This window comes from Mytilus galloprovincialis, chromosome 3 (genome assembly GCF_965363235.1).
Source record: "Mytilus galloprovincialis chromosome 3, xbMytGall1.hap1.1, whole genome shotgun sequence".
Taxonomy (NCBI): Eukaryota; Metazoa; Mollusca; class Bivalvia; order Mytilida; family Mytilidae; genus Mytilus; species Mytilus galloprovincialis.
The window spans coordinates 58,198,244-58,225,231 of NC_134840.1; the positions used below are offsets into that span (position 1 = coordinate 58,198,244).

Genomic DNA, 26,988 nt, shown 5'->3' on the forward strand with positions numbered 1-26,988 from the left:
CAACCATGTGATTCAATGCACGTTGAATACACAAAGTCAAAAATAGATTATCAATAACAGTTGTCGAGTAGTGTATTGGTGAAACGGTCTATTATTTTTGTGGTAGTGATTTTACCGTTAGTAATTAATGGTTGTTGGATTTAAAAAAAAAATAACTGTTATATAAGACACATTTTGTCCTCTGAATATTTTATCGAATAAAGTTCAGTTTAAAGGTAGGCCACGATTTTCACGAGAATGTCAGAACCCGAGCATGTAGACAGTAGTTCTGAAGTACTTCTTAGAGGAGGCACCAAACCTAATAATTTAAATAATTTTTCAAACGGAAGATCAACTGGTGCCATGGAAAAATATTCGCTAGACTATCAAAATTTGGAAATGGAATGTATAAGACTTCGGAAATATTTGTTTGGATTGACTGCAGTGGTGGTTGCAGGAGGACTTATTTTAGTGGTCACAATTTCTGTACTTTTTGGAAAACTCAGTCATGACTTGGTTCATCATTCACATCAGCCAAAAGTGGGAGAACAAATCGCAAAAATTCTAGAAACAGAGGAATTGTGTGTTCCTTGTGACAGTGTTAGACTAGGGCCTTCAGAAGACGAAGATAGAATGTTGGATGCGTTTATTCGCAGAAGTAAACCCACTGGTGAAGAATGTTGTGTTGAAAAACCAAAACAACTCTTAGCTGTCTTGGAATTGGTAAGTAAAACATATGTTGATTACGTATGTCTTTTTTTTCTATGTCGCACTGCATTGCACCATACTAGTGGTTCAGACAAAATGAGTATACGGTTCAATATCAACACAATATACAATATTGTGCAAACAAAAAAATGAAATTCTATAACTGCAGTCTATTTCGTATGTGTATACTTATATTCCCCTATTTAAAAGTATACATTTTTAGACATTATTAGACATTATTTTTATTAAACCAATCATGGGCCCTTGTCGGGCAAGATACAAAAAACATCATAATAAAATGATTATATAAACATTAGGAATATACATATTTACTGTATAATATATTCATCAATTATTAAACTAATTTAAAAAAAAAAAAAGGGCTTTGAAAATACAAATTATATCTTTATGAAGTATTTTTTATGACTATGTTTAAATATTTGTAGTATAGTGTACTTTTTGTTTTTCCATACACCCCTACTTGTACTAAATAGTTCAATGATGACTGCTTGAACGGTAACTCACTTCTGACATTTTATGACAGTGTGTCTTCTTCTGGCACAATTATATTACAGAGAAAAGTACACGTCAGTAGACTGGTCTTCGATAGTTAGTTTCTAAACTCTTGTTGTATTTTTATTTTACTTGTACTAAGTAACAAGACACATTTTCCAATTGTATGTAAATTAATACATTTCTATCCTCGCATCTGTCGCACGACTAATTATGTACATATTTGTGTGTTGCCCTTTAGTCATTTTACTGTTATTCAGTGTTTACCGACTTCCTTAACAGATTTTGTTGACCTGAAATTTTTATATTTGTGTATTGCCAAAATAAAGTGGTGATGTATATCAAAATGTTAATCTATTCAAAACATTAATTGTTAAAAGAAGATTGGGTCTACGTAGTATACAGTTTAAAAGCTACCGACAAAGAAATATTTACCTTTAATTCTAATGTGTTGCAAGCATGAACGTGTAAAAACAACCTCATGATATTGTACAGAAAAAATATGTGAAATAAATTTGAATGACAAAAAAATAACCTACTGTATACCTATGCAAGATGTATGTTCATTTAAATGTTTTGAAAAATTTAACAAAGAATGTAACGTAAAATTGATTGAATGAAATTTAATATGTTTGATTTTTTTATGTGTCCTTCCTGTGATTCTTTTGTCCTTTTCTAAACAAATTTCGAAGATTTTTTTTAAATCGTTCTGTTCGTTTGGAATACCAACCATAGTTGTAATTTGTTGTGCATCCTTCAATTATACACAAAAAAAGAAGAAATTTCCATTTTGAGTTTTCTTCGTTGAAACGTTTAAGTTTTTACATTCATTATCATATTAACGAGTTTGTGCAGATTTACACTGAGGATGGCAGATGTTTGCATTTCCATTCCATTTTTTCTTTCCAAATAGACCACCGATGTTAGTAGGATGTAATATTTGTGATCTCAATTTAATGCTCGTCTTTGTTAAAAAAAACTGTGTCATATCCGAAAAAACTCAACATTATTATTAATTACAAATAAATTTCAACTACTTGCACAACTTATGATTAAGTTTCACCACATCAAAAAATACAATGTTAACTTATATGACTATAGACTAGAAATCATTTAGTACATTTCCCTAAATATATGTATCCTATAATTTGATGGATTTACCTATATGATGATACATCGAGGACTAATAAATAACGGTATATATGATACACACACATATATATGTATACAAGTAAGTATAATCGTGTGATACAATGTACTTCAGTGGGCTAAAACAGTATAGTTTTTCTATATATAGTCCAACGATGTCCTTCATTATTTTCTATTCATAGGGAAAGCTCTGACATTATCTTGCATGCATGTGGTTCCGACTTATGATTGCGGGCGGGGTGGGGGTGGGGGATTCATTCTGAACTTTTTTGTTGGTACGATTTTGTTCCATTCGAAAATTATTTCGGTTTTTGAAACTTTATACTTTTCGGGGAAATTAGAAGATATGATCCTCAAACTGGAATAATACATGGATATTCTCTAGACATGTGAAACATATGCTTATTTCCCACAACTTAAGAAACATTAGTAATATCGTCAGAGTAGCGGGACGTTTCTTATAAGATCCTCCTCATAATTAATAGCATTACTTAAACCTTGGAAGTGCTCATCATAAAAATTCGGAATTCAGGGTTATTGTTATTCTAGGATTTCTTTCTTGACACATACACGCATACACTCCTTCGGCTGTGTAGGATGTATGAATAAATACATGGTAACCGGTTTGGTCAGAATGAGGACATTCAATCCGAATCTTTTAATAAGATGATCGCCCTACTCTCTGTATATTAATATACCGTGCTCTCTGTGCATTATAACAGGCGCATGTACAATTTTAAAAATTGGTCCGTTAGTTACCAGTTGAAAGAAAACTTGATTCCAATATAAAAATCCTCTTTTCCCGTTGTCATTCTAAATTCAACACCCTTCGTCCAGGTCCATTTTCTTTGCAGAATCTTCCTTTCGGATTCGTTGTAAACGTTTTCTCGTTCTGAATATGCACAGAATACTATCCACTGAGCATTCAGTATATATGATCGCCAATCAATGAATAAGTCACGATTTTTTTTAAATAACATTGATTTCTTTCTAAGGTAATTTTCTTTATTATCTATATCATGTCAAATTCCTATGCATATATAAATGGATACGAGACACCAACCAAACGACACATAAGATCGGCCATTGAAAAGTTTACGGTTTTCAGTATTAAACATATAAAGTCTACTGTAAAGCATAGATTTTATGTTTCTTTTTTTTAGTTTTTTGTTAACATCTTCTGACATTTGTCTCGGTAAATTTAATTATAAGTTTTGTTTATTTCTAAAAACAAATACATTTATTGATTTGACTGAGTCGTAAGTTTATGACTTTGGCTGTGATGATGGCTCTCCCAATGCATTCAAATAAGTGTGAATATTGTTTTAAGCAATTAGCAAGTCAGATATATGTTTTGCAATCCATTTTCTTAAAGCATTCATGACGCAAGACGCACTTTAGTTTTTCTTCGTGTTTTTTTTTTAAAACTTTTTTTTGATAGGCCATGCAACGTACTTTAATATCCAAAATTATCATGCACATCATACATAATGTTTTGATATCTTCTGCATATTACATATATTGTCACCTGCTGACATCTTCAAACACCAGTTTGAAAAATAAGTTGGAGATACTTGAATGTCATTGTTTTTATCTTAAAGAAGTCACGTATACATCATACTTATTATTAAAACAAACTTTGCAGGTACACACGCCATTACAAAATGAATGCAAAAAATATAAATGATCTCTTCTAAAAGGAGACTTTCATTTCTTTTCAAAATTAGCTGGGTTTATCCCAGTCGAAATCTGCAAACAGACTGGACTATGAAACCCGGCAATAATGCGAAAAATGAAAGCCTGATTTAGGAGGTAAACTGTCATATGAGTGTTACAGTGGCCTAGCAACAACGTTTCGTCAAAACAGACACATACGAGAATACAATTGTATTAAGGAATTGTAGAGTAAATTGACTTTTTGAAAAGTAGAATTCATTTATTTTCATTAAACAACAAATGAAAAATAAACGTTGGAAAACCCTATCGACCTTACATAACGTTGCAGATAACCGTTATAGTACCAGTCAAGATTCCCTTCATTATTCTTCTCCGTGGTTTGACAGAAGCAAATTGCCATCAAATAATACGCTTCGTTAACAAATAGATAATCAATGGAATCGTTTCTGGTAGCGTCAGTCAACATATATGTGATTGGAAATGATCGAATATTCCAAACAAAGAATCACAGATTTCTATTTAAACATAAAAATTGATTGATGATGAAATCATGTTGTTTTACCAGTGGAGTCAAGAGAATTCTACCTCACATCATAGACGTTAAAAACAAAGAGACCATTAAAACTATTGTATCCTGGTCAGAAAAGTCGATTTCTCACATCATAGAATCACACTGGAAACACAGAAACACTCAATACATGAAGAACCGAAGTTTTAAAATGGAGATTTAGCTTTTTACACTTTCTCTTCATTTACAAACATGTCTGATATCGAACATACGGTTAATTAAACAGAATTGGTTTAGAAAAGTAATCAAAGTTTAATTGAATTTTTGTGTATTGACTGCGTGTGAAGTTTATTAAAATATCTCTGCTGGATATAAAAGAAAATTGGTATATTCAACCTAAAGTAAATTACGCCACAAGTTGGCTACAATTTTTATATTTCATGTTTTTAAATTGCTCTCTGGGGTAGAGTTTAAGAATGAGCTGCTGAGAGTTTAAAATGTTCCAGAAAAATGTATAATTATGTTGTCACTAGTAAGGGGAGGTGGCTAGGATGAAATTTGAAAAAAGGATAAGAGATGAGAAAAAAAGGCAGGATGACAATTTATGTAAAAAAAAAGCCAGGATAAACTTAACGATAAAAATTATAATAAAAACAAATATAGGATCGAACACATTGAAAACTAAAAAGGCAGGACAGAGATTACAACTAAAAAATGCAGGACCGAATATTTTTCATCTTAACCCCACCCACCCCACACCACCCCAACCCCGCCCCCTTTACAAATGAAAGTTTCCTAAAACTTTGTAGGAAAGGGTATAAATGAAATTTTTTTACTCGAGTAGCTTGAAAAAAATTGACTGAGTTGCCAGCTCTTTGTTCTAAAATTACATTTTCTTATGCAGAGAATGAAGAGAATTATCACTATTTGAACCTCCCAAACTTAAAAAAATCCTTTCGTGCTGTACAGTAGTAAAAGCCGTACATTTTGTTTATTATCTGTTCGATATATGATGTCAATACTGTATATAACGTTTTTATGCGAGCTACAAGCTGTGCTGATGCGAAGACAAATGAAGCGAATCAAACTCTAAATAAATACATTAGCTTACAAAGTAGATTAAAGTTGGCTTTGATATTAGCTATAAGATGTGTGTGACATTTGTTGATTTAAATTTATTTTGAAGTTTTATCTTTCGACACGTCATTACCACAGACATGGCTGTATTTGTCTAGGCCAATTTCATATCTGCTTTATATTCGTTTTATGTCTTAAAGCTATTTAAAGGTTTTTGAATAAGTATTGAAATATGTATGACATTCCCAATCAACCTGTAATATCTGATGGCACCACAGGCTCTTGTCTCAGAAAATAATTTCCTATATACCTTTATATAACACGGGTATATAGGATTTTATTTCTGAGATGGCATTGAATATTCGAACCGACCGACATTACAACATGCACATCTGATGCATCTGATGCAACATATAGCACAGATCAAAATCTACGGTACACAATTGCTAAATCCATTATATTGCAATGCCAATCGAAAAGACAGACAAAAACCTGCTGTACACGATCGCAAACAATTGTTTGGAATGGCAATCGGGAATACAGATGCTTTAATATCTGCCGGTAATAGGGTGTGTGCATGTAAATATGTAATCTGCAATTACATGTGATTGTTTTCCGTGCGCACGACACGTGTTTGTGCGTAACGATCTTCATTAGGGAACAACAATTTTAACTTCGAGGGGATCGGGTGTATGGTTTGTCCCGAGTCAGATTTTTTTTATTGAGTTTTTCGACGCTATCAATCATTTTTCTTGTAAATTTAACACTATATGGTATGGGGAAATCTGGATTCAGAATAAATTATTTTGTCATCAACTTGACTTAACTTACACCAATCACCCCCCCCCCCCCCCCCCCCCGATATTTGATGTAAAATTGTCGTTCCCTCATGCTTCATCGAGACCAAACAAGAGTAAAATATTTAACGTTTGTGATCATAATAATTATAGAAGGGTCTGAGTAGAACAATAATCTCGAGTGAAATATACGGTTAAATACGCTCAAAGAGATAGTCAGTATACATTGTCTCTAAAACACCACTCATCTGCCCTCTGGTAAATACAAATATTTTTGTGATCATCATTACTGATATGGAAAAGCTACCTAAAGTATACTTTCTCACTTCCATGCTTCGAGCGATATGTGTTTAGTTAATGTTTCATTTTACCCGCTGAAAGGGATGAAGTTCAAAGTGTTGTGTAAGGTAGAATGTGGTCATATCTCTTCATCGCCCTATACGGTCTAAAAAAGAAACAAAAATTAATAGCAAGGTTATAATGAAATGTATATATATACAATTGATTCATTCTGTTTAATTGAAGCGTCTTCTCATCTAAGTCATTTTATAAAGTCCTTTGTTCTTTATTGAAATGCTCAGTACCACAGCCGTATGTTTGTTCTTAAAGGTTCGGACAAAATTTTGCAACATCAGTTCCCAATATTCAGGTCTAAGTAACCCGAGTGTACAGAAAAGTGATAAATAAATGTAACAAAGATCTACCCTCAGTACCAGGAAAAACATATCTATATCTGTATATATGTTACTGATCAGTATGAGCTTACTATATATAGTATAAACTATTTTGACTCATAAACTGATATTAAACAGAAAAGTGGTCGTACTATTTTGTGCCCATCTAATGCTTTTGTCTTTTCGTTTAGAGTCGAGAGCCAAGAACAGTTTGGAAATTACTCTATGCCAAAAAGCACACAAGTGCATCTTTTGTACCAAATTCAACGTAAAAAATAACATATCTAAGAACATGATTGCTTACATTATCGGGCTCATGGAAAGAAGGAGTCCAGACAATCACAGTTACCATTGTATTCGTGAATTTTTAAAGATAACATGGGGTGGTTAACCCGGTCTTCAATAGTTTATCAATTATCAATTCATATATTCTACAAATTAACAAAACCTGTGACCCTTTTCAGACAAAGATGCCTTAAGAATTTGGGAAGTTTGGATCATTCTTGTTAGGACTCTACGGGTTATCTCTTTTTGTATTTCGATGATTCTGAATGCTCTTGATGAATATAAATCCAGTTATGCCAATCAAATGATGCAACACATTTTAATGATTTATGGAATGCACTGGTGTCTCAGAAATTAAGCAAATGGCAACTTGAGGAAGATTAAAGTAGATTTACCGTTTAATGGTTATTTTAAGGACATTTTTGTGTTTCGTTATTTCTTTATAATATTAAATTAAACTTCTTAAAGTATTTCCACATGAATGTCTATATGTACAGATAAAATACTTTCAACAAGATACAAAATCATTGAGATTCCTATATCATAAAGTAAGATGTTACATATCAAAGTATATTGTAATTCCGCATGCCTTGATTTTGAATTATATAACATGAACTTAAATCAGCTCAAGGTGCAACCCTGAAATTCCTTATTCTTTACTTTTTTTTCCTGCTGATCATATTTATAAGGTGCCATGGCATGGTAATAATCGATTACTTAACAATCATATAATAAACTCATCTGACATCTGCCGAAGCGTTAATCATTTTGACACCATCCATTGTAAAGCCAGCCTGATTTACACCTTATTGTGTGCTAACAGATCTAGAAATCTGAGAAAAACGTTTCCACTTCTGTCAATAAGCATCTGTAATTCAGCTTAATATCTAATCTTGTACTGATGGTTAGAGTTATCATAGCCCCCTAGTGAATTATACGCACGTGTCTTACATCAGAACTACAGGAATAAATAAATATTTTGTATATCTGTTTTATCGTGTTGTATTGTATATGATCCCATTGAGTGGTTTTTATTCCTTTGCGAAATGAAAACAAAAAACTAATTTGGATATGGGAATTGTTTTTCGTTCGGTTGTCCCCAATTTATATCAGTTCAACTTCTTTTTCCTGATAGAGCAATAGCCTTGTTTCATACAAGCATACGATGGCTAAGCTAATTTTTCCGCCGACAAAGAATGGCCTGGAGTTTTTCAAGTTCGACATCCCTAATTCATGCAAGAATATGTTTTTATTTTTTTATTGGGGGGGGTTAAGGGAAGTCTTTCCGATTGCTAACACGTTATGCCGGAGATCAAAATTGACAAAAAAGGGTCTTATTTTTATTTAGACTGCATTTATTACACTTGTATGAAATGTTACATTGTGTAGTGTAAGTTATGAAGCGTTTTGGTTTTTGCATGTTTGTCCATCCAAAACACTCATGCTTGTACCGTTAATCCATAGTCTTACATATATCTATAATACTAAAATTACGAGGTCCAATTTGTCAGCCGTCATCACGTAAAAACGACAAATTATATATTATATATAACTTATATAGTACAAAGGTGTAGATTAAAAATTACACCACTCCAGGCCCTTTTGTTTTCTACGTAATTGATATTGCCAATAATTAAGAAGTTCCGGGTCGAGTCCGATACCGATACCAATAGTATATTCACCTGTTACCGATTACCTTATCTGTACGTTCCGCATCTGACAGGCGCACCACCAAACGGTGTATTCAGGATTAATATGCTATATAGTATTACACGGGTCATAATCACAGGGTTGACACTACTTAATTGTCAAATTGTTAACTATTGTAGTATTTTAATCAGTTAAACTTTCTAAGATAACAATACGAATCTATAATACTAAAATTACGAGGTCCAATTTGTCAGCCGTCATCACATAAAAACGACGAATCAAAAAATTCAACTTTATATATAACTAATATAGTACAAAGGTGTAGATTAAAAATTACACCACTCCAGGCCTTTTGTTTTCCACGTAATTAATATTGCCAATAATTAAGAAGTTCCGGGTCGAGTCCGATACCGATACCAATAGTATATTCACCTGTTACCGATTACCTTATCTGTACGTTCCGCATCTGACAGGCGCACCTCCAAACGGTGTATTCAGGATTAATATGCTATATATACACGGGTCATAATCACAGGGTTGACACTACTTAATTGTCAAAGTGTTACCTATTGTAGTATTTTAATCAGTTAGACTTTTTAAGACAATACGAATACTAAAAATCTGGACTAAAATAAGGCGTACAGGTACAGTTTTCAATTTGTTAGCGGGCATGACGTAAAACAGCGAATCAAAGAATTCAACTTTATTTATAACTAATATAGGACAATGCTGTTGATTAAAAAGTACTCCATTCCAGGACCTTTTGTTTTCCAAATAATTAATATTATCAATAATTGATAAGTTCCAGTTCGACGGGTTCAAACAGAAAGATTTGAAAGCAGAGAAAACTGAGTATCTTATAATCGGCATGACTTTATCAGATGACAATACTAATACTAAAATAAGACTTGCGCATAGTTATATACTTCAGTCACGGACCCGCGATATCACGGGTGTGTTCTAGTATACTAGAAAATTGTTCAATATAACCGGGAAATTGGTTAAACCCATTGGATTCTGTTTAGAGTTGATGTACGTTTTATGACTGGTGAATCTAATGATGTACGAATATATTAATATATTTTTTTCAAATAGAAACATTGAACGATAGATCGTTTCACTTTGGAAATCTTGAACGTATTTCAATTTCATGGTCAGAAGGCTTTATGTTATAACATGACGTTAAAGGTCAACTGTTGTAGACAAAGTAGAATTCGACTTACACAGTCAAGCTTCTTTAGTATTATCATAATTGGGAGAGCTTTAATTTTCTTTTTTTAAACTTCTGGTTCATTCAATGTTCATCTGAATGCTAGAAAAACAGACACTCAAGTTTTCCATGATTTTAGTGAATATTATATCTCTTTGTTTCTTCTTTGAAAAAGGATTTTATCTGTTATAAAGACTAACGGGTACCTCCAAGGTAAACTGCGGTTTCTTTTATCACAAAATTATCCATGTACATTTGAGAAAAAGCACGACAAGATAGAATTAACAATTATTGAAACTTAAATGAGATTACTTTGTTGTTAAAATATTTCTGCAAAAAAAATAATCTGATTTTTTGCAGAGAATAAAAAGCTGATCAACAATAAAAAATGAAGGCTGACTTTTACCATTAACTTATCTTACTTCTATTAAGCTTGATTTGTCATAAGCGGCTTAAAGACTTTTAACAGTTGATTGCATGTACTAATTACGTTGGTTTATTGATTTTCAATCAAAATTTATTTCCTTCTATGTGATTTACTTTGCTACAAAAAGTCATATTGATTTATATTAATACATTAGCGTCAGGCGAATAATGCCGTATTGACTTGAATAACATCAAAAGCTAATGCTATCTCGTTATCCACATTAAGATGAAGTAAGCTTCTTTTATTGTCTTCCCTAACACTCTTAACGTAAACATAAAAATAAGCAGCTTTCTTGTTCCCATCCAATTATATCTTCGTTTTGTGTTATGCCTAACGAGCACATTCAAAAATATTTTTATTTAAACATATCCTGATAGTCCCAATATAAGATTACCCAGAACATTGCAAGCAGGTCTTCCCCATTCCAAAAATATATATATATGATACTTGATATGATATGTGTCCTTAGGTTTATTTGTTGATCATTGATAAATGTTTATTTTATTTTCAGTTTATTGAGAAGAGACTTCGAGAAGAAATGGCTAGAGGTAAGTCAAGACAGTGTATAAATAATAATTGATGGCTCAGGTTAAGAATTAGGTCACTATGGATATATAAATAAGATCAGATTTGTCCAACGACTGATCATCACAAAATCTTAGATTTCACCAAAAGCACTCAGCAGGTATAAGTTGATTTCAAATTTGTTTATGCCATAATTGCATCATTTTGATCATTTTGTCCCCTTGAGTGTTAATTCACCATCACGCTCCATCCCACCCACAAAGTGTACAAAAAACAATTCCTTTTATCATATATGACATGCTACGTTACAGTAACACAATAAATGTATTTTTTGTACTAACTGGTCAGATATATGGTCCTCGTTTACATTTTTTGAATAAGCATTTTTCCAAAGGGACTGTAAATGTTTTCTTTTTACAAGTTAAGGAGCTATTTATATACTTGTATTATTAGATGTCTTTCTAAATACTATCTTAACAACTATGATTTCTGTTTCAACAATAATTCTAGTATTTTGAATTGTAAAGTGTAGCGTTTTTTCATATTTTATTCGAGATTTAGAATCGCTTCAAGAGCCTCGTTTGATATTATGTGAATCTTATTCTGTTAAAAGCTTCTCAATTTGATTCATTTCCGACATTCTTGATACCGATCAACTTTTTATTTCATGTAATCACCATCTTGGTCCCAGTGTCACGGAACATGCGGTATTAGAAATAATTTGTTTCTGAGTCTCATATCAGAGCTTCAATACTTCAGTTATGAAGATATTCGACTTATCAAAATTGTATCTCAATGTAATTAGCTACCAATGCTTCTTATTCAAAAAGCATGGATTTGAACAAGATATTCTCTGTCGTTTTAATATGTTTCTGGTAGCGAATATATGAAACGCTTGATTAAAATGTCTAAGAGATAATGTTTATCTTTAATAAATAGGTTATTGATGCACATTATGTCTTAATCAACTCTGTTTTATATGGGTAGAGATTAATAGGTTTTATCTTCAGCAGAAAAATCTTATATAGTTTTTTTTTTTTGTATTGATCAACCGCTAGTTTGCTTAGGAACGATATGTTTGGTTTAAAGTTGTCTGGCATTCTGTTTTTTAGCATTATATAATATACGTATATTAGTTGAGATAAGTGTTTGCCAAAGGTAACATATAGCTGTTCTAATCTTTAGCTGCCTACTCGTTCTATTGTATTATATTTTCTGTCTAATGGATTATTAAATAGTATTTTTTTCGAACGATAACCACTCATTGAAAATTAGCTATTTGTATTGTTTACATGCACATTAACGTTATATACCATTATTACAAACCAGAAGCAATCTAAACCTCTTTATTATAAACGCTTTTGTGCTTTTCATAAGAGTACTAATATTTGGTTTACTGAATTTCTGTTCAGGATAAATATAAGTAAAGGAGATTTGGGGTATACGTCAATGAGATGGCAACCAAACGTCTTAAATGATTGAATAATTCATTGTGGAACCGATGCTATTGGAATCCATATTTCTTTAAAGACATTTTGAATTTATATATGAGTTCATCATGTACTGATTTATTTATTTATGATTCCAAAGAAGTTGAGGTCTTTTATGGTATCGACGTATTTGGTTTGTCTGTCTGCAGAATCAAAAAAAAAAAATCCGTATTTGTTTTAGTTTTAGTTCATCGACATTTAATAATCATGTTTTATATTAGACGTATAATAAAAAAAAAAAAACAATCATTCCCATGCTTGAGTCGAGGAAATCATTCTAAAGTAGAAGGTTGTCCAGTAACATATTTTTTCAAACGTTGACCATTAAATTTTTGTACTACAAAGCCTTGGATCTGTTGATATTTAGGAGGGACTGTGTAACGGTTAAGATTAAATAACACATGTAATATTCTTTCTATATACTGTGGCATTAATTGAATGCCGGTGACTGGCGTTGCGCTCATGGGACTGAATTGCATAAAACAGAAATATCAAACACCTAACCTGATCTAATTTCTTCATCGCTTAGTATATGTACCATAGATAATACAACAACAGTAGCTTGCAACAAATTATTTAGTGGCCCTAAAATAATTGCACATCCGCCATCTGGCATTTATGTTTTATAACAAAGAATTTTTGTGTCTCAGATATCAAAAATACGAATCTTGTATACAGAAAGTTTTCTCCTTTTGGTTGAAGTCTTCATGTCTAGAATAGAGATTTCACATTAAACAATTTACGAAAAAAGATATTTCAGACTTAACTAAATTATACATTTCTTTGACAAATAAGCTTTGAAACAATTATGATCAGTCATTTTCAAAGTCCAAGGTCTAAGTTATGTCATATCTGAAGAAATTCTGAATGTAACTTGAAAGTAAGTTATTATTCTATTGCGTCACAATTAATTCTGTCTATACTATAAAGTTTATTTTATGATTAAATATTATAATATGCAGAGTACGGTTATTTTGGTAGAAACGCTTTCATGAATGGCATTACTGTAAAAGACCTGATGTAGATGCCACCGAGTTGTTGCCGTAGATTTTTATTCATTTTCGTTTTCAAAAATGCATTTATCTGGTAATTTATTCTGTACTTTATGTGTAATAATTTTTGATGTGTGATAGTTTATGCAAACAATCCTTTACGATTTTATCGACTTAAAAAGTGATGACTAAATTGGGTCTCTGTTCGAGATCGCCTTAGTGACCAATAATGGGCTAGAGTCCCAAATTATCTAGTTTATATAAATTTGCACTGTTTCTTTTCTTACATTTGACATTTTTTCATCAATCTGATTGCCCATGTCAGATTTAAAAACAATGTCAGAAGATTTCTTGTTGATTCACTAACCTCTTACAACATAAGATACTCAGCAATTAAAAAAAAACCCACAAAGAATGGATTTTTTTCTTTTCAGTGTCTTCTTTCACATCTTTCCTATTATTCTGAAACTCAATGCATGATCTGTCACAATAGCTGAAGGGAACAAAACGCATATTATATTTCTGAAACTTCATGTAAACAAATATCTTAATTTACTAGCAATATTTCGACAAGATATTGAAATTTTCCAATAACGAAGGAAAAGCTTGACGTCCTTCTTGCGCCAATTAAAGAAACAACAATCTTCGATCAATATTTTGCAAAGAAAAATTCTTGTTAACGCCAAAAGGTCTCTAATTGAATGCCGGTGACTGACGTTGCACGCATTCTAATTAAACGTGTTCCCTTCATTCGTTTCGCTATTATGTGCAATTTTCTTCGTGGAAATTTAATTTAACAAATACTTCTTGATTTGACTAACATTTAAGACAGAAATCAAGTGTTATTTAGCGAAGGATTTAATAATCTCTAAGTAGGAAACGAACTGTCGTTGTCTTTGATTGTCACGATGCAAAGATTTCATTTATATGTCTTTTGAGAATTTTTTTACGACAATATTTTCTTAATTATTTCTGGAAATCCTTGGCAGCCAGTGTATGAAAATAATGAATTTCTAAACATACTTTGAAAAGAAAAGTTATAAAATATCATATATACATGCTCTTTGATAGTTTTGTACGATCAATTCAATAAACAAAACAATGTGTATGCATCATAAAACATGTTAAAGAAGAATTTTTAGAAAGTATACTTTAGTTGATGTAAATCTCATAAGAAAAACGTGGAGAAGGGAGGAACTAAAGGTCATTTGGATCAGTGAAACCGACTTATACACCGTTTTCCGGGTTTTGAGAAGCTTAATAAACACTGACTGTCATAATTGCCACTGGACGACATAACTTGACAATTACTGTTATAATATTAATTTGAAACCATGTTACTTTTTCGGCAATCATCATGTAAATAGTCATCGGAGTCTCCGTAAGTCAGTGTCTTCGAGTCTTTCTCATACCCGTATCTCCTCCTTATCTGTTGAAAAATTTCTGGAAAATTTAACCATGCAGTTTTTAATATTAATTGTTTAATCATATGCTTAAAGTTTGTATAAAACCAGCTTAACTCATCATAATTTTAGTATACAGGTGCATTTATATATGTAAGTGCGTGTTAGGTGAATCAATGCTGTTAGTTTCCAGTGAGCGTAAAGATATAAACTTTTAAGAAGTCCTTGAATGATATTTTTTTTTTATTTAATTTGTGGAAGATTCTTTGTAGATAAGTATCCAAACTTACGAATACTTTGGTTTAATTAAGTGTGACTATGCGAAACAAGTTGTATCAATATGTAAATTTTGAAATTACCTACTCATACAAAAATACAAGTGTGAAAATAATCATAGTGGAGATTTTTAATTTCAAGTGAATTTAAAATTACTTTTTTTTCACAAGTACATACATGTAGAAAAAATACTTTGTTCAAATGAAATCAAATTTTAATGTTTCACTGAACTCTACATGAATTCTTTGTATAAAAAGTTAGTTTAACAGGGATTTAAATTGGTTATGCAATAAATCATATTAAAAATAATAAAATATATACATGTGTTTCAAAGAGAGTTCAAAATATCTTGAATCATAGAGGTTTGAGGTTTTTCCATATAAAATTAATTTTAGGAATGCAAATAATTAGTTCTTTGCACCAAATGACAGTTGCGATGCAATAATGATTAATAAGATACAGAAATATGTGAAATTTACAGCTAATTGCTTTTTTCTTCTTTCTACATCACCAACCTGTCTTTTAAAATATATTTTTGAAATATATCTTGGTACAAGTTATTTATAGCACGTATCAGTCTAACCCTTTTGTGTTAACTTATCATTTTAATTTTCAATACCAGTACAATGTTGTATTTCATCTTTATAGCATTTTGATCCTTCAATCTTATCGAAAACATTCCGAATTCTAAAGAAACTTGTAGGTAAGCTGATATGAAATGAAATAAATAGCATAGAAACATGTCGGGCTGATAAACGAATCTGGCGTAAAATTCTGAATTTTAATTTTTAAAATCTCCAAATGTATTAAAACAGTAGTGAAATCATCAACTTTCTATAAAAACATTTTTCCAAAATATTTATTTAATTATTTATGGGGTGTTTTTTGGGTAACATTGCACACATAAAAACTAGTGCACTGACAATAAATCAGATAGGACTAAAATACAATTTTAATCGATGGAAAAAGAGGAATTTATGAATACTTATAAAAAACCAAATAATTTCATTTAGCTGTCATTTTCAGCAAGACTGAAAAAAGAGCAATTTCATACAAATTATTTTGTACGTCGTCAGTTTGAAGGTTGTATACCAAAATCTTATCTGAAACAAAAACTGGGTAACAGAACTTGGCAACAATCTTCGTGACAGGAGTCTACTATAAAATATAATTCGATGTTCCTGTCGATCAACCAAAATTGACACTTTTACAAACAATAATATTTAAGAATTGAATGCTTCTTTTTGTAACTTCATTGGGGTGTAAAAGCGTTGACCGAAGTACATTTTGTATGAACCCCCGCTTCATACTAAAAATGTGCGCACGGTCAACGCTTTTACAACCCTATGAAGTTACAAAAAGAAGCATTCAATATTTATAATTACATTTTTTTAGCAATGATCATGAAAACACGAATTTTATTATTGATTTATTTTATTCACCTGTGCACTTTATTGTGGGACCACGTGTTATCATGAATGAAAAGTTTTATTGAGCAATGCAATTGCTTACGGAATAACACGTGATGTGCAGTTAGCCAATCAGAATAAAGTATCATAATGAATAGATGCACTATATTTCGAAGTACAATTACAAATGTATATACCAAACTTTGAGGAAATAATAATTTATTGATCCCTTAAAACTATACTAGTAATGGTTGATGGTCCAAATGACGCTCGAACTTGGTTTCCAATCGTCTATACTTGTATCAGTTTGCTTAAATAACACATAATGATTTATGACCTTTTTCAGAATTTCTGAATTATATTAAACAACCCCAGTTCATTTTAAAATATTGCTTCGACTTGCACAGAGAAATGAAAATGGAGTAGGGGTTAAACAAATGCAGTTTTTTGTCTTTTGGTTTGCCAAGCCTTCTATCATCTGATGGAAGTTGAAACCTTTATTCTCTCTTATAATAATTGTGGCACCTCTCTGCGATTATATTTGGTTTTTTTTATGAGTCAGGGTTATGTTGGACAATGGCCTTATGTATGATATACACATTCTATTGTTCTTTTGTAATATTTTCAGTAAAATGCAAAGAGATATAACCTTTGTACATGTTGACATGTTTTGTTTATGCTGATTACTTGTTTTGACATAGATTTCACAATAAACCCGTTTTGAACCAAAAACAGGAATTGTGGGAAAGTTTCAGTCAAATAGTATTAAAATATATCAACTTAAAAAAAATAGTGCGCCGGCCGTTACATGTATGTTTGTTCCATTCTAAAAATCATCCTGTCCCATTTTTGGAATTGAAACGGCTATTTCCTATTTTGTTAGAGTACGTCTGATAAAAAAGCGATCACAATACTTTTTTCAAAACCTGCATGTTTATTTTTCTAGGTCAAAGAGGTATGATAAATTTTATTAAAAAAAAATAGTATCACATCTCCATATAATTTTATGTGAGGTTAGCTGTATTAAATACCTTTAAATGGTTAAAAAATTCACTTTCCGTAGATGTTATCAGTTCTTGAATTTTCATTAATTCTTAAAGTAAACAGCCGTTATATATAGCTACAGATTGGTTAATTTTTATTCACGGTATTTTTCTGAAATTTGTTTTAATTTGTTAAAATGCTTGTACAATTTGATTTAAAATGGCAAGAAACAACTATGTGATGCATTTGAAATATTTATATTTTATGGGGAAAATTTGAGATTGTTAAAAGTTGTCGAATGAGATAGTTCCAATAGGTTTCATCAGCTTTCCTATTTTGATTCTGTGCGTGAAACAATGAGGGAGTTTGGCCATACTTCAAAATGTTTACAAGGCAATTTGTTTTCTCTTAGCTTCTCTTTAGTAATTCCGTTTTATGAATGACAACGGCAAAACAATGAGAATTCTTTCTCCTTTTTCCATTTTGTTCTGACAATTAGGAAGACGAGGATGTACTATGATGGATGCACATTCATTATTTACAGTTCTTAGTTTTTATTTACATCTCGTGCAAAGGCTATATTATTGTGTTTTAATTACATTTGACCCAATAATCGACCATATCATTAGAGAGGCAAGTTAACCTTACGTCCCATTTTACTTTAGCATCTCAACAGCATGACATTGATGCAAAGATTTTTTTTATTTCGGCTGTTGTTCAATTTTTATTAAATGACATAAACGAAATTTGACACCAGAGGTGAAATTTCAAAAGAAAATAAAAACGGATTCATGAATTTGCTCGAGTATCGATGCACGTACTGAAAAAAAACCAATGTCCCTCCAGAATTAAAGAGCTTTAGGGAAACCATGTTTTTTTTCTTTTGAAGAGTTCTTTTGGAACGGTTGTTTTATAGATTTGAAGTTAACGTAGTAACAGCTTCATGGACAATGATTCTTGCATACAAAGGGTTTGATGTAATTCTCTTTATAACGCTATCCATGATTAAAATCTACAAAATTCAAAGAAAAACGCCTTTGAAACATGCAATAGTTGTGCTATTTTACGAGTGAAAGAAAATTAAAGTCAAATCTCCATCACGCGAACTCTGAACATAAAAATGATGTAACCGTCTTTCTTTGTTCAGATTTTTTTTCTATATTATTAAGCTTTTAAAGCATGATTTCGAGAATGCATGAACAAATCTATTGCAGAAAGGCGTGTTTCATGAGCCTTTAATCAAATTAAACCTATAATGATGTTCAAAGCAGTGCTTGATTTATATTCTCGAATATCTCTTGTACTGTAAGGTAATACCAGAAGTTCATGCAGTGTAAGATAAAAAAAAAATCACAAAGTTAAACAAGGCTGCTTTCACCTGCACCATCAAAACTAACCCAAAGTACTGACATCATTTATATATAAGCAGGCGTCGGTATGATGCAAAAACAATTTAGTATAGTTTGTTCAATGACTGCTACACGTGTATGATAAAATAGTCAACGGGTTGTACCTATGCCAAACATAATACCAGAACTTGGACCTGTTCATGACGTCTTATTGTCTTTACAAATGACATTCTACACTTTTTTTTTAAAGAGACAGACTTTGTACTCATGTTCCTTTAAGAATTGAATGCTTCTTTTTGTAAATTTATTGGAGTGTAAAAGCGTTGACCGAAGTACATTTTGTATGAAGCGCGGAAGCGCTTCATTCTAAAAATGTGCGCACGGTCAACGCTTTTACAACCCTATAAAGTTACAAAAAGAAGCATTCAATACTTATAATTACATTTTTTAGCTATGATCAGGAAAACACGAATTTCATATATTTTTTTATTTAATTCACCTGTGCACTTTATTGTTGGACCACGTGTTATCATGAATGAAAAGTTGTATTGAGCAATGCAACTGCTTACGGAATAACACGTGATGTGCAGTAAGCCAATCAGAATAAAGTATTACAATGAAACATACATCTAATGTAATTATTTATTAATAATTACATTAGATGTATGTTTCATTATAATATTTTATTCTGATTGGCTAACTGCACATCAAGTGTTATTCCGTAAGCAGTTGCATTGCTCAATACAACTTTTCACTCATGATAACACGTGCTCCAACAATAAAGTGCACAGGTGAATTAAATAATAAAATATATAAAATTCGTGTTTTCATGATCATAGCTAAAAAATGTAATTATAAGTATTGAATGCTTCTTTTTGTAACTTTATAGGGTTGTAAAAGCGTTGACCGTGCGTACATTTTTAGAATGAAGCGCTTCCGCGCTTCATACAAAATGTACTTCGGTCAACGCTTTTACACCCCAATAAATTTACAAAAAGAAACATTCAATTCTTAAATAATACAAAAGTAATGACGAGTTTGACCTTTTATGGGACCAAATATAATTTCTCTTATCAAACTTTCTACTTTGATATTTATATACTCTCTTATATCAAAATCCATCGTTCTGAACATTTATGCAATATGTGCCACTGAACATTAAGAAACCAACAATCAATCAACATATCAAGATCCAAAAATACTTACGCAATTAAAACTATATTTAATGGAGGCACGTTTGGTGTATAATTTGAGGTACTATACTTCAAAGTTCTATAGTGAACCTAAGCACTCATCTTCGTTGTCATTTTTCATGTGCTCTAATTGACAACACATTGGTAATGGGTTTTTAATTGATATAAATAACAAAATAATTGGAAAATGATTTTACATTCATGCATAAGATGTGCTTATTGTTCAAGTGCGTTCTCATATTTCATTTTACCTTTGTGTTTACAAAAGATAAGTGATCATCTTCAAACTCAAGGTTCACTTGCATTTTTGTTGTTAAAAATTTGATTTAGATGTAGGGCAAAAGTGTTTTTGTGAAGTAATTTACAAAATGTACTCAAGTTTTACTCGATTACCTATTTATCTCAATTTCAATTGTAAATCGTTTTTTTAGATTTCTATGAACTGTGTTTAATAAACTGTTGTTTATTTTTTTTTGTCGTTTTTTTCGTGATTTGTCATGGCGTTTGTCTGTTCGTTTTCCGACTTATAAGTAAAACAATGAAAATATCCCTTTGGTATCTTATGCTCTCTTTTATTCATCACAGAGTCGTAATTTTCGTAGAATAAGGATACAGTATTTATGATGGTACTGTTTTAGACCAGCATGGCAAGAACAGATTGTTTATGATTGTGTTATATTACATCAGTTGTTGGTCTTATTCCGACAGTATCAACACGTTGATTGAACTACTACCGTAATAAATACTGGTCTTAACCGTATTGACATGATGTTTATAACTTACATATAAATAATTAGATAATTGATCAAGCATCTAATAAAATATATGACATGTAAAAGCAGCCAAAACATATGGATCAACGTTGTGTTTATTTACTTACTAGCTTCAGAACACGGTTTTTATTAAGCTAGCTATTACAAAACGTTTTTAATACCTTTACTAATTAACTTAAACTCATGTGAATTTTGTTTAACAGGGTGTAATATTTTTAGTTTTGAACATACCCTCCAATACTTTGGAAAACAACGGTCTATATAAAATTGAATCCAAAATGCTGTTATCAGAATTTATGTTTGCATAATATAATTTCATCTTTTAACTGCATAATAAATCTTGTAACTTCAAGTGTTATTTTTCAAACGGTGCATTATTGTACTTTTCAATCGGTTTTTCAATATCCTCCAATTCATTGACAAAAATCTAATTTACAAATTAAACTTCCCTCGACATAGAGTCACACTAGCTGGTAAAAGGCTTTATTTGTTTTGTGACTTTCTGCAATTTTTTGATAAGAAACTCTAATTGGTTTTTCGTGTTTTCAGGGAAAATATTGGCCTTCTAAATGCCTAGTTATTATCTCGGTCGAAATAAAAATCAATTTGGCGTTAAGTTTAACAAGTTTTATATTTGGTGAAAATTAATTATTTGATGTTATTTTCTCCTCTGTTGAGTAATTATAGATCTATTTGCTGATTCTTCATTCCGTATGCAAATTGGTATGCAGATAAGCTGTTTCCAGTTTTCTGATAAGAATAGCACCAGGCGGTTCTATATGGAGTTCTGTAGTATCGTTGAAAGAGGAACCCATTTCAGTTTAAAATTATAATAAATATACAAAAGAGTCTTTCTCTCATATTTTTAAATGCATATTCTATCCACGAGTCTATGTTTTGCCACGGAAAGCACTTCCTTTAAATGCCTATGAATTTAATAGAACGCAAACATGATGCAATTTTATATCCGAAAGTCACAAGTCGCAAGTCAAAATCTTGCCATTGTAAATCCCATATAATAAAAAAAATGAAACAGTGGCTTTATGATAACATAGTGTAACAAAGACTATTTGAACTTAAATATATTTAATGTATGATATCCAGACGTTATGTGCTTATTAGAAGCCCCCCCCCCCCCCCCCCAAAAAAAAAAATCATGTAGATCAAAACTAAACAGGTGGAAAAGTTTTATTGAAATCTACATAGGATATTAGGAAGGGCGTACAGACACGTGCATTATTATTCCTTTACAATGACAGCTTCGATGTTCTGGTGGTAGCATGTTAAGCTTTGTCTAAGGAATTTGAAGTTAAAAATTAGGGTCAAGACGTTGGTCTAGTAGAACATTGGGTTCTAGACATATTAACATGTTATTGACATAGATCTATCCATTCCTGGGGGAATGTTTTATACGTTTAATTGTGTGTCTCATTCCTTTTCCATATTTTGATAAGCATGTAATATTTTACACTGGACATTAAATACCAATCCATCATGATCATTTTTATTCAACAAACCCTGTATAAAAGCTCGTTCAGCATTCCGTGTGATGACAGTTAAATACTTTACCATACTGCTATTATAGTTATATAACTTGTATTTTTGCTGTAATTAGCTGTCATTGTTATCTTCAAGTTATTTAAAATAATAACGGGTTGAAATTCATAATACATTCTATATTAATTGTGTTTTAAAATCGTCCGAACTTTAATAGAAAGTATTTTGTGTTGCTTTCGTAAGTCATTATTTCAAATGCCATTCTCGTTGCAATGGTTGTGTAGGCTGAAATATACGGTGTCTGTGTGTTTGATTATAGTTTGTGTGCGATACCATGTTTAATATTCAAGCTTCTAACTATATTAAACGGCTTTCTCATCGCCCAATATAATTAAATATGACATGGATATTAAAAACATGTCAATGATATATATTTTAATCAGTGAGCCTAATCTTCTGGATTGTTTCAAGAGGATAATTACTACACTTGCTAACTGTTTAAATCGCCGATTTTATACTCATCTTCATTTTCCATTTTCCCTTATGCAACTTCTATATAATAAACTGGTAATTTTACTAGGTACACGTATCGCTGACGCTCTTTACTAACAGTCATTAGTTCCAAGTATATAAAGGGTCAGTCTATTATGAAATCTATCACTCGTTTTGCCTTGCTGACATGTGTTCTTACATACACTCTTGACTGATAATTTATCACTTGTTCATTCTTTGGAATCCGATGTTTTTCAATTAAAAGGTTTCGCTACATATAACAGTATCGAAACCAACATCTGTAAAATTTACGAAGACAATTACTTCATCAAACTAACATTATACTTTTACATTAAAGTATCCATGCAAATAATACCTTACATTTTCCTTTTCTTGCAGGTACAATTCGACCAGCTCACCAGTCGACTCACTCGAAAAATGTTACATATGCTGCACATCTTATGGGATATAATCGTAGAAATGAACAACCCGGAGGTAAGTTAAAGCCGTTTTAAGTTTATATGGCAATCATTTGATATTTCAACGATCACTTATTCTGGAAGAATAAAAGTTGAACCGTACCAAGTGTAATGAAAGCACTTGTACTAGTATCTAAACACAAATTTATTTCTCAAACCCCTGTACATACTTGTATTTATAATTTGATTAATGCAGATAAAAGATCATTCAGATATGTCATAGATATTATATGAAACAGTGCAAGTTGATGCGAATGTCGTACAAGTTAGAGGTTTAGCGCTATGAAACCAGGTTCAATCCACCATTTTCTACATTTGAAAATGACTGTGCCAAGTCAGGAATATGAATTGTCCATTAGTTTGATGTGTTTTATCATTTGATTTCGCCACTTGATTAGGGACTATACGTTTTGAATTTTCCTCGGAGTTCAGTATTTTTGTGATTTTACTTTATGAACCTAAGCAAGTGTAATCGATCACCTGTATCTAAACTCGTATTTGCAAACCCTTGCATATAATTGCATCGTTAACTTATAACTAATGCAGAAAAAAGCCCATATGGTCGTAACATTACATACAAATGAAATACAAACTGATAAAAGCACATTAAAATATGCTTAAAAACCTTACACACATAACAATAAACGAAAGAAATCTCACTTAATGCACTTAAGTCTGTCTATGCTCTTATTCCCTCTGTTCCAACAACGGTTCTGTAAAAGACGAAATAGTTGTTATTTGGTCTGATGTTGATGAATTCGTTATTATCATTTTTTTTTTAACAAATATAAATTTTCAGTAATGTCTTCCGAAAAAAGTGTTACATTTTAAAAAATAAATGATTAATGTTTTTCTAGCTTCCTCGTCAACTTTTAGTGTAGGGCTTTTTTAACAGTGGCACTACGCTGTGTCATGAAATCAACTTTTTCAAAATGCAGCTGAAATTCTTATTACATGAAACAATGCTTTTACAAACCTTTTTTTACTTATCTTATATTTTCTTTATATATTCATAAGTGAAATTTACAAATGTATTTCTCCTATATTTACAGTGCCTGGAAATCAGTTTAGTATTCCAAAGTGGATCCACAGAGAAGACTTGGCATTTACTAATGGTGTAGACTACCGCAATGGCCGACTAGTTGTTCCTGAGGATGGATTATTTTATGTCTACTCCCATGTATCATTTGCAGAAAATTTTGGACACAGTAGTTCACTTGATGCTAGATCAAACTCTAACAGCCTTTCTCATTATCTTTATAGATATAATATCATATATCGTAATGGCGGAGAAGAACTACTGCTAATGAACTCTTTAACCAAATGTTGGGATGAAAATAAGCAGTTCGGAGAATATTCCAGCTATTTAGGTGCTTTGTTCAAATTAAGAAGAGGAGATGAACTTTTTGTGAAAGTGTCAAATCTGACAATAATTGCCACGAACCATAAAATTAATACATTCGGATTTTTCCGAGTAGGAGACTTTCTTTAAAAGGAGGGAAATTAAAAAAAAAAAAGGATGAATCCGTTCCAAATTTTGCATTTAAAGATGTGTTCATTAAAATGGACAAAAATAATTTGATTATTTCCCCCCAAAATGAGACCATTAAAATGTATGCCTAGACGTCTTAGGAAGTAAAGGGAACTGCATAATTGTTAGTTTGTCAGGTTTATACTAACGTAAAAAATCAATGCTAAATAATAAACATAGGTAGATAGTTAATGGTCAGTTCGAAAACTGTAAATCAGACAGTGTACAAATTTACTTTCAGAGCCTGGGTTTTCCCATGAAATTCGTTTTGCTTGATATCCATATTTGTTTTGTTTAGTATATTATGTCATTGAAAATGACAACACGTTTCCTAAAAATACATTCCAATAATATCCTCAATAACAGCATACATGTTTTCTGAATAAAAAGAATTTGGAACCATTTAAAAAAAAAATCAGGATACTATTTTTAAATAGTTAAGTTTTAAAAGATACTATAGTATTGCTATATTGTGGGAATATTTATATTAAATCTCCTTGGAAACTCTACTACTTTTTTTCTATTTTTCCAGACATGCATTGTTTTCTCGACAGACTCTACCAGCAATTTTCTTTTAAAATTTCTTATCCACATGGATTTTTTTTTAGTTTTTTTTGTCGAGCCTTCGACTTTAGTCGAAAAAGCGAGACTAAGCGATCCTACATTCCGTCGTCGTCGGCGTCGTCGGCGGCGTCAACAAATATTCACTCTGTGGTTAAAGTTTTTGAAATTTTAATAACTTTCTTAAACTATACTGGATTTCTACCAAACTTTGACAGAAGCTTGTTTATGATCATAAGATAGTATCCAGAAGTAAATTTTGTAAAAATAAAATTCCATTTTTTCCGTATTTTACTATAAATGGACTTAGTTTTTTCTGCGGGGAAACAAAACATTCACTCTGTGGTTAAAGTTTTTAGAATTTTAATAACTTTCTCAAACTATCCTGGGTTTGTACCAAACTTGGACAGAAGCTTGTTTATGATCATAAGATAATATCCAGAAGTAAATTTTGTAAAAATAAAATTCCATTTTTTCCGTATTTTACTTATAAATGGACTTAGTTTTTTCTGCGGGGAAACATTACATTCACTCTGTGGTTAAAGTTTTTAGAATTTTAATAACTTTCTTTAACTATCCTGGGTTTGTACCAAACTTGGACAGAAGCTTGTTTATGATCATAAGATAGTATCCAGAAGAAAATTTTGTAAAAATAAAATTCAATTTTTTCCGTATTTTACTTATAAATGGACTTAGTTTTTTCTGCAGGGAACCATTACATTCACTCTGTGGTTAAAGTTTTTAAAATTTAAATAACTTTCTTAAACTATCCTGGGTTTGTACCAAACTTGGAAATAACCTTATTTATGATCATAAGATTGTATCCAGAAGTAAAGTTTGTAAAAAGATTACTCTGTTTTTTTCTGTAATTTACTTTCAAATGGACTTAGATTTTCTTACGATCATAAAATAGTAACAAGAGGAATATTTTTATTGATTTTTTTCCTCATTGTTGTTGAGCCTGTGATTTACAGCAAAAATAGGCGAGACACTGGGTTCCGCGGAACCCTTACAAATTTTTTAAAGGTTGGATTCTTTATTATTTTGTATTGTTAACAGTTGTGGTATTCAAGATAGATACATATTTTAAGAAGAACAATAAGACTATCGTCAAGTAGATAGTGCCAATTTTCTGTTTGTTATATATTAAGACTTGAATTTTCTTGGACTAAACGTGCATAAATATTGCATATATATTGTGATTGTAAATATTTTTGTTAAAGTGCTTTATATGAATGAAAGATGGAAAAAATAAGATATATTGTTTTTTAGTAAACAAAGTACATACAGAAGTATGTTATATGTAAATAAATGAGTGTAATCCAAAGTCCAAAAAGCATGCTCAGATGTGCAATTAACATTTTGTTATGAACTTGTATG

At 31.2% G+C, this 26,988-nt stretch overlaps 1 protein-coding gene across 1 annotated transcript; it reads left to right on the forward strand.

Moving 5' to 3' along the window:
* Window positions 1-49: 49 nt before the first annotated feature.
* On the forward strand, window positions 50-25,091 carry LOC143068437 (uncharacterized). Its single transcript, XM_076242504.1, has 4 exons — window positions 50-702; window positions 11,166-11,202; window positions 23,437-23,532; window positions 24,569-25,091. The coding sequence occupies exons 1-4, from the start codon at window positions 238-240 to the stop codon at window positions 25,006-25,008; spliced, it is 1,038 nt and encodes a 345-aa protein (XP_076098619.1). The 5' UTR covers window positions 50-237; the 3' UTR covers window positions 25,009-25,091.
* Window positions 25,092-26,988: the final 1,897 nt, after the last annotated feature.

Coding starts and splice junctions, on each gene's coding strand:
- LOC143068437 (XM_076242504.1), top strand. CDS start 238: ATGTCAGAACCCGAGCATGTAGACAGTAGTTCTGAAGTACTTCTTAGA. Junction 11,203..23,436: donor TCGAGAAGAAATGGCTAGAG/GTAAGTCAAGAC, acceptor CTTTTCTTGCAG/GTACAATTCGACCAGCTCAC. Junction 23,533..24,568: donor TAGAAATGAACAACCCGGAG/GTAAGTTAAAGC, acceptor CTATATTTACAG/TGCCTGGAAATCAGTTTAGT.